Source organism: Neolamprologus multifasciatus, chromosome 22, assembly GCF_963576455.1.
Source record: "Neolamprologus multifasciatus chromosome 22, fNeoMul1.2, whole genome shotgun sequence".
Classification (NCBI taxonomy): Eukaryota; Metazoa; Chordata; class Actinopteri; order Cichliformes; family Cichlidae; genus Neolamprologus; species Neolamprologus multifasciatus.
In genome coordinates this window covers 8,922,026-8,937,691 of record NC_140459.1, presented here as the reverse complement: position 1 = coordinate 8,937,691, position 15,666 = coordinate 8,922,026, and the positions used below count along the sequence as shown (strand labels likewise).

General features: G+C 40.2%; 1 protein-coding gene across 1 annotated transcript; it reads left to right on the top strand.

Moving 5' to 3' along the window:
• Positions 1-7,240: 7,240 nt before the first annotated feature.
• On the top strand, positions 7,241-8,615 carry LOC146492890 (uncharacterized). The gene has a single exon (XM_085149461.1). It carries the CDS (start codon positions 7,583-7,585, stop codon positions 8,420-8,422), a length of 840 nt encoding a protein of 279 aa, XP_085005587.1. The 5' UTR covers positions 7,241-7,582; the 3' UTR covers positions 8,423-8,615.
• The last annotated feature ends 7,051 nt before the right edge of the window (positions 8,616-15,666 follow it).

The window sequence follows — 15,666 nt, the reverse complement described above, 5'->3', positions numbered from 1 at the left end:
ACCACCTTTTTAAACGGTAACTGTAACGGAATACAGTTACTCATATTTTGTATTTTAAATACGTAACGGCGGTACATGTATTCTGTTACTCCCCAACACTGCTCATAACACACACTGTCAAGAGATTTATTCTAAAGACACTTTTTCAGCTAAGAATCTAAAGGTAGAAACACACAGACGCTGCAGTTTTTACTTGCAAGGGCATGATCACAGAACGCTCACACCAGAGTGGGGGCCCTGTGATGTGCGCTCTGTCTCCTGCACCTGCCTTTATTTATATACAAAAGTAATACAACAGCGAATACGTCTATTCATTAACAGAGGAATGTTAGTATGTAGGGAGTGAAGATAAAAGTGGTTCAGGTGTATGTGTGTGTGTGTGTGTTATTCTGAAGGACGTTGCCCCTCTTCTTGAAGATAAGAGCATCCAGCTCCCCTCTTCCTGGCAGGAGTGAAATGATAACAGCTTGCTCAGCTATTATCACTGTGAGAAAGAATTTATAAAGCAAGTCTTGATTTCAACAACAGTCTAAGTCATAAAAGGGTCATCATGCAGTATTCTATAATATGCAAACTTATATATCACAAAAAGATTATACTGACTACTAAGTACAATTTTCTATTGACATTCCCACCTGTTGTTCACGTATAATTTTGAAGTGAGATATCAGTATGTAACATCTTGTCGTACATTTTCTGTCACATCATCATTAATCACGCAAAATCTTCAAGTTCCAACAGATCAGGGTCATCATCATCATCATTTGTCACGGCTATGTATGCAGCAACAGTGGAAACAATTATGCGGTTAATCATGAGCTTTAAACATGGCAATATACATGTTGCAAAGACACAAAGTAAAAGTAAGAATATTCCAACTCCGATGAGTAGTCTCTTTAGCACCTGTACCCAGGAGCCAGTGTAAAGCCAAGAAAACCAGTCACTTGTATCACTTACATAGTCCTGATTTTGGGCCTGCTGGATCTGTCTCAAAGCGTTTAGTGCGTCAGTCATGTTTGATGAGTGTACATTGTCTGGTATGTAAGTGCAGCAGGTGTTGTTGAAGAGGACACAAAGTCCCCCTTTTGGATCGTGGAACAGAGTCACAGATAACAGTTCTGATGTTTCTGCTCCGGCTTCGAAGGACCAAAATAAATGTCAAGAGATTTATTCTAAAGACACTTTTTCAGCTAAGAATCTAAAGGTAGAAACACACAGACGCTGCAGTTTTTACTTGCAAGGGCATGATCACAGAACGCTCACACCAGAGCGGGGGCCCTGTGATGTGCGCTCTGTCTCCTGCACCTGCCTTTATTTATATACAAAAGTAATACAACAGTGAATACGTCTATTCATAGGCAGAGGAATGTTAGTATGTAGGGAGTGAAGATAAAAGTGGTTCAGGTGTAAATTCGGGTCCAGGCCGGTGTTTTTAGTCTGGTCCACAGCGGTGGGATTCAGTCTGACGATCCAAACCACCAGTAAGACGTCTGAGGGTGAGAAACACTATTTTGATATATAAAACGGCTATATAAAAAGGTTTAAAGAAATCCTGGGTCCCCTGACCCAGCATATTTAGTTCTTTGTGCTTTTTGTATTATTGTACTTGTGTGAGTTATTCTATGGTTTCTAGTTTCGATCCCTTGCCCTTCATGTTTCTCTGTGTACCCTCTGTTCTGTCTAAGTCTGTGTCTGCATGTTTGAGTTTACCTCTGTGTCTTTCGGTTCTTAGAGTCCTCTACCTTATGGTTTGTCTCTGTGTTTCTTAGTTGCTGTCTCCACCGTGTCAAGTTCGCATCTCTATGTCATACTTCCTGTTTTACTTTGAAGGTCCGTGTCTTATGTGAATGCGTCCTGCTTTCCTTGTCTCGTCAGTCCTGATTTCTCCCAGCTGTGCCCTCCTTCTGTGTCTCATTCCCCTCGTTACTTCCCAGTGTATTTAAACCCTGTGTTTCTCTGAGTCAGTGTTGTGTCGTCCCTCATGCTGTGTGGAGCTCCCTGTGAGTTTAGTTTGTGAGGGTCCAGTTTAGTTTAGTTTGCTTTGTATGATTCCTTCTGCCAGCAAATAAAGCTGAATTCTTTGTGTTTAAACCTCGTGCCTGAGTGCCTGCATTTTGGGTCCAACTCCTGCCTGCCGCACAGCGATTCATGACAAAAATAGGTTTAAGTTCGCCAAAAAAGAACTGTGTTTAGACTGGTTTTAGAGGTAACCATAAAATACTTCGTGACAAATTAGCGCGCAAATGTCTATGTGTGTATGTGTCTAGAAGTAAGTTGATTTTACAGCACAATACGCTGCTGAACTACTTCTATTTTATTTGTTTTCTTTGCTTGAGGCTCACCTACTGGTGACAAAGGAGAACGGTTGAGTTTCATCTCGTAAAACTGATACCGCTTCATTTTTTTTAGAAGTGAAGTAGAAGGGCGTATCAGCAACCACTCTGAAGTCAAGCGTGCCAGTGACGGCCCAGCAAAATCTTTGAACATGGAGAATAAACAAGCGAAATTAACACCTGATGAGGAATGGATAGAAAAACAACAAGCCGGAGCAGGAATAATCCAAAAGAAAGGGAGAGGAATGCATAGTGGAAGAGCAAGAGGTAGAGGCAGACCTACACACACACACCAAGCAGTAATTTTAGCACTACATGCTGGAATTGTGGAAAAAAGGGACATTTTGTACGTGACTGTAAGACACAGAGAAGCTGTAACCACTGTGGCTGCCAGCACCCAGACAGATGAAAGGGAGAGACAGAAAAAATAAAATAGAATGAACAAAAGGCTAAATTAAATTGAAGCTTAACTGTAATGTATTCAAATCAGAATCACAATCAGAAAGGGTTTTATTGCCAAATGTTGAGCAGGTTTACAACATTAGGAAATTGCTGCGGTACTTAGTGCAAACATACTGTCATATAACGCTTAAATAGACATGGAAATAAAAATAAGAACTTCAAACTAATAATAGCAAGGATAACAACCTGTAAACTGGTATTAACAATGAAAGAAAATACATAACTCACACAAACACGTATTAAATGAAATAGAGAGATGCATAAAGTATATTAAGGTCGTGTCATTGTTCAGCCAAGGAAAGTGTGTAAAAAGGAAAATGTCTCCAGCTTGGGAAAGGGTGAAACTGCAGATCACCCGCAACCCTTGGTGGATGCAAAATAAAATATAAATAAAATGTTGTAATATACCATTGCTGTTATATAAAAAGATAATAGCATTAATAATGAAATAATATTAATATGAAGAGGCACCTCAGTCAGCTATGATGTGAGGTGGATAATTGTTAGAAGTAGTCTGCATCAAGCTTAAGGTTGCTCAAATTCAGTACGATGACATATGAAATGAAGAAAATAAAGAAAATATCTAAACTAATTAAGTGCATAGAGGCAGTTGACCTGCTTGAAAACCTGTCATCCTAGATGAGATATTGTTGAGATATAGAGCACACCTATACTAACAACTAATAAGCTAAACCCTGTATACAACAGCTAAAGCTACAAAATTGAGAAGCTGAATTAAATATGTGGACACTGCTAAGCTGATGAATTTTGTTTTTTGTTTTTTAACAGCAGGAGCAGCATGAGAGTTCAAACATGCAGCTGTCTGTGAGCTCAGTTTTCCCCCTCACACTTCTGATTTGTTTTTGGCAGCAGCCTTTTTTGCAACTTGTTTTGTTTTTGTTGGTTTGAAAAATGAATAAATTTGTGATCATACTTGTGGTGGATCACAGTGACACATAATGATTAGGCAAATGATTTACAAATACAGATGAAGTTTATTCTAAAGCTTAAGGAGAACAAAGAAGAAAAGCATTTTCAGTTGTGTTGTTTGTGTAGTGAGCTGAGGTTTTTTTTGTTTGTTTGTATTTTTGTTTCTTTTTTTGTTGACGTTGCTTGAGTGAGGAGTACTGTGACTTCTGAAGTAGCTCTCACCATGCGACCTTGATGATGATAAGATCAGAGCCAGCTAAGAGCTGGGTTGTCTGCTTTGTTTTAGGTGGCCAGGCAGAAAAGTTAAAACTTAGTTTCTTGTTTTGGAAAAAAAAAAAAGGGGGAGGTTTTGTGTTTCTTAGCCAAGAACAACTACAATTTCATTTTCTGTTTTTGAGAAAGAATAATAATAATAATAATAAAACAAAGGGTGATGTTTTGTTTAAGTGGCGAAGTAAGCTAAAACTGCAACTTACCGTCTGCGAGCAATAAATGAAATCATCGTATTTATCTTTAAATAAACTCCAGTTACGGAGACCTGAAGTCACATACTTAGGGCACACCATCTCAGGTGAAGGCAGAAAGCTACTAAACAAAGAGAAGAAGCCATACAAAATGCGCCACAGCCACAAACTAAGCATTCACATTCTTTCTGACTCTTAGTGAGCCTGAGTTATGACCTTGGCTCCCTGTTTTTCTGCTTCCACCAAAGGTGGGGGTGACGCTTTCGTGGTATGTGCTCTTTTCTCCTTACTATCAAAAAAAAAAAAAAAAAGGCCCTGACTCTCTGAACACAATATTCTTTTCATAACTCAGCAGTATGAAATGACATGAAACAGTGTAACTCACTCACAGTAAATCACCAGTATAGGATAATACAAACCTGTCTAATAAATCTAATGATTTTCACATTCTTTTAACTCAGAAGTATGATGCAACTACATACTGTTTACACGAGAAGTATGATGTGGCCTACAGCAGTACAAGCACATTTACCCTTCTTAACACACGTGAGAGAAAGGCAGCTGTTAAGAAAATGCCCTTTTGGGTGAGACAGGCCCACAGGCCCTGCATGCAAGCATACTAACACACATACATGCAATGAAGAACAGCTTACACTATAGCACACACTATACATGAGCCTCTATATCTCTCATTGGTGTTAACACAGGGAAGATTTAACAGAGGTTTGTTATCAAATGCTGAATTTATCTGCTGCTGACATTTAACTCTCCAGCAGGACAATTAGGTGAAACGTTTGTGAAAACAGAGAAGAAAAAATAAAGTCAGAGAGAGTCTGGTATGACCAAGCAGCAATCAGACAATAAATTTAGTTGGTAATACATTAAATTGTGAGACGCTTTCAGTTTGATTGCTGCAACACAAGTAATTTACTGTATGAAGGAAATTCTCTTTTGTGATAATATTTTGAACGTGCATTTCTGTTGACCTATTAACTTAGCACATTATAAGCTGATATGCAAATTCGTTGATTGATACTAGATTTGGAAAAATAACTGGATTATAAAATAAGTGAATAAGATGTAACAACGGTTGAAATTAGTTTCTTATTTCTAGTGTGTGAAGGAAGGTTTTATCATGACACACATATGTTTACATGGGAGGAAACTCCTTATGTGATACGACATTTAACAAATTGCTTCTGATGTTCAGCACATCAGAAGGATGACTCTGAAATTACAAAGGGAAACAATTTTGCTGACAAAACTGCAAAAACAGCAGCCATAGCAACCACAGTCTTATTAACAACTCATGAAAACAACACCATTCCACCATGTGTACTGCAGGACGAACAAAAGCAGCACCACCAACAGAACGAAAACAGGGGCTGAAACACGGAGCAGTACTAGACACTGATGACTAGGGATGGGTACCGATATCCGGTGCCATGATGGCACCGGTTCTGACATAAACGGTAGTAACCAGACCGAAAAGCAGCGCACATTTCGGTGCTTTATTTCTGTGCTTTTTTTTCCTGAGCTGTGATACACTTTAGATTCTAGCCAATAATTTTACGTTTTGAGGATAGTAGGCGGGTCCAGGTACGTACGTTCTTTTAGAGCAGAGCTACAAATTGAAAATGCCCAAGGCAAAGCGGTCAAAAGTCTGGCTGTACTTCACAGCAAAATATGCAAACTCAGCAGCCTGCAACAAGTGCTTTAAGCTGATACTGTGCAAAGGAGGTAACACCTCGAATCCGATGAAACACCTGGCGACGCATAGCATTTTTTTAAAAGCCGAGAAATGCGCCGTATTTGATAGCTTGCTGCGAGACCTCACACCTCACACATCTACTGCAGGTGTGGTGCCTGTTATCGGACCCGGAGTTACCAACATCCCCCAAGAACCCGAAGAGGAGAGTCCTGGCCCCTAGCCCTGCCAGTGTAGCAGAAATGATGAGGATGATGATGATGGCAGCAGCAGCAGCTTCTCTGCGTGAGTAGCTTAATGTTTTTCGTGTGTAATTTACGTTGAGTAGTCTAACCACGTTATTACATTAATGCATGTAAGGTGAACTAGCAAACACCATCGTAGATACGGCTGTCTTCTTGTTTGATGGCAGATACTCCCTTCACCCTGGCCAAAAAGGCTAAAATGACCAAAGAAAAAGTGGAAAACAGCTAAACATGAGAGGCTTTTGGACAAAGTTTGTGTTTTTTCCATTGTTTAAGCACTGCTTCCAGCCAAGAGTGATACCATATATACCCTATAGCTGCAGAAAAGGCTAACATTGTTATCTTTTCACAAAAAAACAGATAAGCATGAGAGGTTTTTGGACCAATTTTGTGTTCTCCATTCTTTAAGCACCGGTTTGAGCACCGTTTAAGCACCAGCACCGTTTCAAAAGTACCGGTTTGGCCCCGGTATCGGATAAAACCGAAACGATACCCATCCCTAGTCATGAAGTCCTCCAGAGATCTGGTAATGAACTAATCATTTGATTCAGGTGTGTTGACCCAGGGTGAGATCTAAAACTTGCAGGACACCAGACCTTGAGGCCTGGAGTTCAACAACCTCCAACACAGAACTTTGCAAAACATGAAACAAAAAACAACCATATGGTATTCCTACTCTGATAAGATCAGATAATGGAACCCATTTTGTAAATGACGTGATCAGCAAAGTATCTGAAGCACTAGGTTTCAGTTTAAAACACCATTGTGCCTACCATCCACAGAGTGCAGGATTAGTGGAAAGAACAAATAGCACTATAAAACAAAGGCTCAGAAAAACAATGGAAAAAACTGGCAGACCATGGCCAGAATGTGTAGGCCTGGTCAAGATGTGGATGAGAATAACACAAGGAAATAACAAACTGTCCCCATTTGAAATTATACATGGGCGACCTTTTCCACTACCAGTTATTAGTGAGCCACTAGATAAATCAATCTGTGAAACCACTCTGGCAGATTGGATGACTCAATTGTTGACAAACAGAGAAGTTGTTTTGAACAATAAACTGTCGCAAGACTCTTCTATTTCCTGCTGGTTGAAGCCAGGTGATTGAATCTGTGTTCGAGTACTCCAAAGAAAGATTGGAGCTCGCCACGGTGGGAGGGTCCATACCAAGTGCTTCTGACCACTCCAACTGCCTGCAAAATTGCGGAGCGACCCTCCTGGATACATCAGAGCCACTGCAAGAAGGTTGAGGTCCCAGGAAACCCCGACACCCCCAAGACAGCACATTAGGGATATCTCACCCACACTTGATTGCTTCAGTGGTGAGGGGGGAGTGCTGATTGGGCGCCCGTAGGGAATTGCTCACACTTCAACCTCCAGCCACTGATCAACTCTAGGGCAGCCAGGTGCGAGGTGTGACGGACCTGTGTGCAACCATGGGAAGGTGGACCCTCTTGGTTACCTTGACTACGACGCTCACCCTTACAGGACCCCAGCTGATGCCAGCAACAGCTGAACCACGAGACAGGCAGAAAAGATGGACGCATGACAACTCCCACCTAAGAGACATGACACAAGACCACATACACCCTTGGATGAACAATGCCTGGTACCGCTACATCCACGACAGGACCAGAGCAGAATCGGAAAATATAGACTGTTATGTCTGTTCTTATATGCCCAGCACGTCGACACACCCTACACTATATGGCAAATACATGAACAACACACAAGCCAAGTGTGCCGCTAGCTTCGCTGGCATTGGATTCCAACACAGCCAAATCATCCTCGAAGAGACAAACCCATCTACCTTTTACACTCTTCATGTCAACCTTCAAGGAGGGTTACAACACAAGAAAATCCCCGTTGAAGATGTTGTACTTGACAAAGGAGCATGTGATCAACTTTTCTGGATCAACTTCAATGTGACAAACCGGAATACATCCATCCATTTCCCAGTGTTCTTGGACCAAACTCCAGGGAAGAACCACTCCATGTGCTATAAACAAAGCAAAGGTAGCAGGCCGCTTGGAAACACCATCAACTGCAACCGGACCGCTGGAGGAGGAGAAGGTGCCCCTGTGAACACGACTGGACCATCTAATGGCACATACTGGGTGCAAGGAATGGCCTGGCTATGTGGACAACGGGCATATTTCATACTGCCCCCAGGCTGGACAGGCTGCTCCTATATTCCTGTCAGACCACACTTTCAGAATGACCGCAGTAAACACCACTTCTACAGTACGCCGGAAAAGAAGATCAACGCCTCCTGAAATTCAACCGCATGACCCAATATGGGGGAGCGATGTACCCAAGGAATTCAAACTGTGGACTACCGGACAGAAAGTACTCCATTCATTGTTCCCCTGGGTGGGAACCGGAAAAAACATGCTGAGGATTGAAACTCTGGACTACCGTTTTGGACTCTTCTTGAACGCTTCGTGTAAGATCAGCGAACAGTAGAATCAGGAACAAGGTTATTATCGTTAACGAAAACTAACGAAATAACGAAAACTAGAAGTGGAAAAACATTTTCGTTAATGGAAATAAAAATAAAAACAAAAAAAGGAAAACTAACTAAAACTGGAAAGAGTGTTCACAAAACTAACTAAAATTAACTGAATTTATAGCAAAAATGTATTTAGTTTTCATTGATGTGTGCGTGTCATACAAGAGTCAAGGGTGAAAATGAAGTTTAGTTTACAGATTTTTTTCTTGCTGTGTCTAATTATGCCAGCAGGTGGCAGTACGTTAGTCGAGTCGTCTGTGTTGCTGCTCCGTCCACGCGCAGAATCATGTCAGGAAAAGTCGGGAGCCAGAGTCCAATTTGGGATTACTTTGAATATGACTGTGTTTTGGATAAAGCAAGTGTCTTGTAGTGGAAAGAGATAAATTATGAGGGACATTTCTAAAGGGAAAAAAAATCCCACAAACCTTAAAGTGCACTTGAAAAGCTCACACAAGAAGGCTAACCTAGCTTACCTTGAGAAGGTAAGGGAGCACACTCAACCCTCATCCCCAGAAAACAGAAGCTAACCCCAGGCAAGGCAGCGTGATGCATCCCGAGACAACAGGACGGGGATATCTACACAACTGTGTGAGTCAATTACCTTCAAAAAGTTTATCAATTCACTTGAACCACAATTACGAACACCCGGTGCTGCGAGAGTTAATAGTCTCATTGGGGCCAAGATATACATTTTATAGTTGCCTGGTATCAATGGTTGTTCATCTTCCTTTATTTATTTATTTATTTATTTAAAGAACCCATAGGTGGGAATGTGAGTTGTCTGTCTCTGGTGTTAGCCCTGCGACAGACTGGCGACCTGTCCAGGGTGCAGTATGGTAGCTGGAATAGCAACATACCCAAGGATGAGCAGAGTGACTGATATGATGAAACTGGGATTTTGTTACACTTAATTATTGCAAACACAACTAAAACTATAACTGAAACTAATCAAAACTAAACTGAAACTAAGGATTTTCAAAAAAATAAAAACTAAACTAAACTAGCAAACAATTGGTAAAAACTAATTAAAACTGATATAAAATTGAAAATCTGAAGTCAAAACTAAATAAAAATAAAAACTAATGAAAATTGCAAAACTATTAAAACCCTGATCAGGAAATCAATGCATTACGGATTGCAGTGATGCAACATCAAGTAGCTTTGGACATGATACTAGCAGAGAAAGGGGGACTTTGTGTCCTCTTCAACAACACCTGCTGCACTTACATACCAGACAATGTACACTCATCAAACATGACTGATGCACTGAACGCTTTGAGACAGATCCAGCAGGCCCAAAATCAGGACTATGTAAATAATACAAGTGACTGGTTTTCTTGGCTTTACACTGGCTCCTGGCAACAGGTGCTAAAAAGACTACTCATTGGAGTTGGGACATTTTTATTTTTTGTCTTTGTAACATGTATGCATGTACATGCATATGATAGAATACTGCATGATGACCTTTTTATGACTTAGACTGTTGTCCACTACAAGACTGTTTTATAAATTCTTTCTCACAGCGATAATAGCTGAACAAGCTGTTATTATTTCACTCCTGCCAGGGAGAGGAGAGCTGGACACTTATCTGCGCTCCCTAACAAGAAGAGGGGCCGCGTCCTTCTGAATCTCATAACACACACACATACACCTGAACCACTTTTATCTTCACTCCCTACACACTAACATTCCTCTGCCTATGAATAGACATATTCACTGTTGTATTACTTTTGTATATAAATAAAGACAAGTGCAAGAACAGAGCGCACATCACAGGGCCCCCACTCTGGTGTGAGCATTCTGTGATCATGCCCTTGCAAGTAAATGCTGCAGCGTCTGTGTGTTTCTACCTTTAGATTCTTAGCTGAAGAAGTGTCTTTAGAATAAATCTCTTGACACAGAAATAACACAATGGTAAACATGCCCCTGTCCCAGGTTTTTCGGAACACGTTGCAGGCATCAAATTCAAAATGAGTGAAGATTTAGAAAACGACAATATCAGTTTATCAGTTCTAACATTAGATAGCTTGTCTTTGTAGTGTAATCAGTTGAATGTAGGTTGAAAGGATATGTAGATCATTGTATTCTGCTTTTATTTACTATTGAAACAATGACCCAGCTTCATTGGAATTGGGGTTGTACGTGCATTTAATGACATATCATGGTCAAAAATGTGTTATTGGAGCCCAAGGTAATGTCATCCAGAGTAAGCATCTGGTTAGATACCATGTTTCTAAGATTTTTGCGTCAAGTGTAATAAAGTCAGTTTTATCTGAATTTAGAAGAAGAAAATTAGTGGTCATCCAGGTCTTTATATCTTTAAGAAATTCCTACAGTTTAACAAATTTGTGTGTGCTATCTCACTTCCGTGAAAATGTAGGCTATACCTTCTAATAATACTGTTTAAAGGAAGCATTTATAATGTAAACAGAATTGAAATTCTGATGATGATCTTCTAAATTTGTGATATGCCCTTTCCTCTCAAGCTTATGAATTATCTGCTTCATGGTGAGTTTTTGAGAGTTGTACCAGGGAGTCGAGTACGTCTGATTTGAAGCTTTCTTTTTCAGAGGTGCTACAGTATCCAGACTCGCAACGCCAGGAAGATGTACAATTATTAACAAGATAACTGTGGGAGTTCAGGTAGCTGCTACACTCTGTGTTATTACATGGTATTAGAGAAGGTAACAGTGGATGAAACATATTCTTAAACCTAGTTACAGCACTTTCAAAGAGGCATGTACCATGATGTAAACTACTCCCCACTACTGTGTAATCCATTATTGTTAATGCATATATTATTAGGAAATGATCAGACGAGAGAGGGTTTTCAGGAAACACTGTTAAATGTTCAGTTTCTATTCCATATGTTACAACAAGATTAAAGTGTGATTAAAGTGGTGGGTGGGTTCTTTTACATTTTGAGAGAAGCCAATTGAGTCTAATAACAGATCAAATGCCATGTTGAGGCTGTTATAGCATCTACATGGATGTTAAAATCACCCACAATAATTATTTCATCAGATAAAAAGTCTGAGAGATTAGACAGAAGCTCTGAGTAATGCCAATAGATAACAACAAATAAAACTGGGTTTTCAGTTATGACTTGGCAACGTCTGTTGATTTAAACAAACCCACAACGTTGCACAATGGATGCCCGTTTATTTGCTAAATCTCTCTTTGCAGCAGCTTTTCAACTGCTTCCTGCTGCACACCACACACAGCTCCTCATATCGTGGTGGCCTACTTAAATGGGTAGACGTGATTAGGTGATGGAGGTCAGTTATGTGGGTCAGCCTTCCTTGACACCACACCCTGATCCCACTGCTCCACCCCTCCCGTTTGTAGTTGTGCTACAAACGGTTTACTGGAAGGAAGAGGGAATCAATTTGTTGGTAAATTATTAATAATGTATTAACAGGGACTTAGAAAGCTTCCTGCTTCCTGGTGCCAACTCTGGATAGTCACGTTTTGGGAGAGTTGAATAAGTGGCCAGCTTTCTAAAAAGGAGAAGTGCTCCATCTAAAGTGGGATGGATACAGTCGCTCCTAACAAGACAGGGGTTTCCCTTAAAATTTCCCAATTATCCCTCATTGTTATTGTGTAAGTTACTCACATAAAGGCAGTTCTGGTAATATCAAAGTATTAGTTATTTATTTCATTACTGTCTCAGCCTTGTGCTGCTCTGATTTTTTCAAGCAATGGTCATATGTTAAACTGTTACAGAAACACGAGTGACCACCCGGTCAGCTGGTGGGTAACAGGCATCTCCGAAAACGTTAGAGCACTATGCAAATATGTGATGTCTTGATGAATCGAGCAGATATTTGAAGTTTACACAGCACCATTCTCGCATGAAAATATCTTAAAAGTTTATTTTGTGACCCAGAAAGAGTAATATTTCAAACTCCGCCACTCTTGCTGTGTCCCAATTCGGGGTATGCACGCTTGAAGTACGCACACTACGCGTACTACGGACGGTGCGTACTATAAGTACGGGAAGTGCGGAAGTGAGAGGCTTGTGAAATGGGACGGTATATGCTTCGTCGCGCTGTTCAGGTTGCCTAGCAACCATGATACTAACCGCGTTACATACAGCTTTGTTTGACAGAAATGAAGGAGAAAAATGTTTTGTTGGTCAATCATTTTTGTCATGACATCACTTTGATTAGTTGAGTATCTGAGGCTGAAACCACAGGACTGTAAAACATGATTCAAGGGCTTCATTTCTGTACTGAACAGTCATTTAAGATTAGCTAGTAAACAATAATTAGTTAATGTTGTTCATGAGACTAAAGTCATCTCACTGTGGTAATGTAAATATAATATGGCCAATATTATAGTATTGTCAGATTATATATATATATATATATGTATATGTATATATATATATATATATATATATATATATATATATATATATATATATCACTGACTTTCAGCTTGTTGTGTTTGTGGATATATGACTGACTTTAATTATCCATAAAATCATCAGATTCTCTGTAAGATTAAGGTCGACTATATGTATATTTACAAGTAGAGGCTTTAAAACCAAGTTAATGCTGAAAGTACAAACATCACTAGTGTCACACAACTTTGCCTACATGTGGCCAACAGCAATGTTTTAATGTTCTTCGTTATTAAACATTCGCACATGAATAAGTGACGTCATATTCAGTACTTACTTTTGACAGTTCACTTTTCGGCCGCTCCCTTCTGCCGTATTTTGCGGCAAAATTATCCACACCCACCGCCGCGCTATGAATTGTGGGATATATGGGACCACGAAGCGTGCACCGGACCACGCTTGATATTTGGGGAAATCGACGGCGCATTTGGAGTATGCATTTCAAGTACACTTCGAATTGGGACAGCCGTCGTCGCGTGGCGGTGACGTAACCGCACTTAAAATGCGTACTTCAAGCGTGCATACCCCGAAATGGGACACAGCATCTGTGTTCCTTCCTCCGCCACTGCCTCGTTTGAGTTTTGGACGAAATGGATTCTGGGATATTGCATTTCGTCATTTCGAGCTGATTGGAGACCAGAACAGCCAATCAGATTTTTTTGCATCCAAGTCTGTGATTGGCTGGTTTTGTGGCACAACTATGACGGTATAGAGAAAGAGTTGAGCGCGCACGGGCAGAAATGTTGAGAGCGCGAGCAACACATTGCGAGCGAGCGCAAATGCAAAAACTGAGCGAGAGGGGCTGCTATTGTGTGTGTGTGGATAATAGCAAACACTGAAATACATTTTTTGAATGCAGGAATGAATTCTGTTCACTCAAATTCAGCTTTTCTTCGCTCAAAAAAAATTTCTCCTCAAAATACAACACTTGCACCTGCAAACTTTTTTTACGTGCGCTCAATTTTTTTTTACGTGCGCTCAGAATAGTGGCACAAAAATAACGCCATACCACACACAGCTCCTCATATCGTGGTGGCCTACTTAAATGGGTAGACGTGATTAGGCGATGGAGGTCAGCTATGTGGGTCAGCCTTCCTTGACACCACACCCTGATCCCACTGCTCCACCCCTTGACTGGAAGGAAGAGTGAATCAATTTGTTGGTAAATTATTAATAATGTATTAACAGGGACTGAGAAAGCTTCCTGCTTCCTGGTCCGAACTCTGGATAGTCACGTTTTGGGAGAGTCGAATAAGTGGCCAGCTTTCTCAAAAGGATTTCTAAAAATGAGAAGGTCTCCATCTAAAGTGGGATGGATACAGTCGCTCCTAACAAGACAGGGGTTTCCCTTAAAGTTTCCCAATTATCCCTCATTGTTATTGTGTAAATTACTCACATAAAGGCAGTTCTGGTAATATCAAATGATTAGTTATTTCATCACTGGTCGTCTGTTGTCATGCCATGTTCTTTACATCAAGTTTCATGTCGAGGTTTTTTTCATATTTCATATCTAGTTGTTCGATGCCGCTCCAGCCAGCCAGAGAATCCCTCGCCGTCCCGCCCCTCTCCTCCCTGTTCAGCAAGCAGCAGGCACACCTCGTAAGTAGAGGGTGCCCTTACTCATCACAAATGGGCAATGGAAAAACGAAAACCAGCACAATTCCCAAAATGAGTTGGCATGATGTTGGGGCAGCATGGGTGCTAGCAACTTTTTTTTTTTGCCAATGCCATGATGGCGTCCCCACCACGATGCCCTCCTGGGCAACTGCCCACGTCGCCCATATCAAAATCCGCTACTGTGTCCGCAATAGGCTGCGTATGCAAACAAAGTGTTGTAAAGTTAATTTTAGTTAAACTTGTGCTACAGAGGCTTTCATACAGAAAAATACATCTAAGACGGAGGATTTAAGATCAAAACTTAATTCCAGCCGCGTTGGACACCAGTGCACTAATTGTGATAAACTTAATCTCCTTTGTGCTGCTCTTGCATTGACATTAAAAGGCACCTATTATGCTATATATTATGCTTCCTTTTGCTTGGGATGGTAAACCTACAAGCCAAATTCCATTAAAAGTTTTACAAATGCATGTAATATGATACAAAAGTGTAAAGTAAGATTTGCAGATGTGTACAGGGATTTATGTGTAAGTCTTTGAGGACTCACAAATATGAGCTGCAATCTACACATTTCAAAGCAATTTAAACAAGTGAAACTATTTAACAAATACTTATATCCAAACCTGAATAAAATAGTCAAAATTTATGCACATCTTTTTTTTAGTTAATCTTACCATTCTTTGATAACAGCAAGCAAATTTTGGTGCTAGATTCATGGCTAATTCTGAACTGTTTATCACAAAGTTTTCAGCTTCCTGCTAACATCAGCATAAAGATGTCCTGGAGACAATGATTGAGCTGCTAGAAGACATTTTTTAACAGTAGTCTAGTGTAATCTAACAAATATTTCTTTAGTTTCAAGTACTTTAAAATCAGAAAGCTATAAAAGCTTGCTTGTCATCCATAACTCAAAATTAAATTTTTTGGGGGAAAATAACTCAAAATTTCGAGTTAATAAGTCGACATTTGAAGATAGTTTCTC

What these genes read in the sequence shown, in the direction of transcription:
- LOC146492890 (XM_085149461.1), top strand. Translation starts at nt 7,583, where the DNA reads ATGGGAAGGTGGACCCTCTTGGTTACCTTGACTACGACGCTCACCCTT.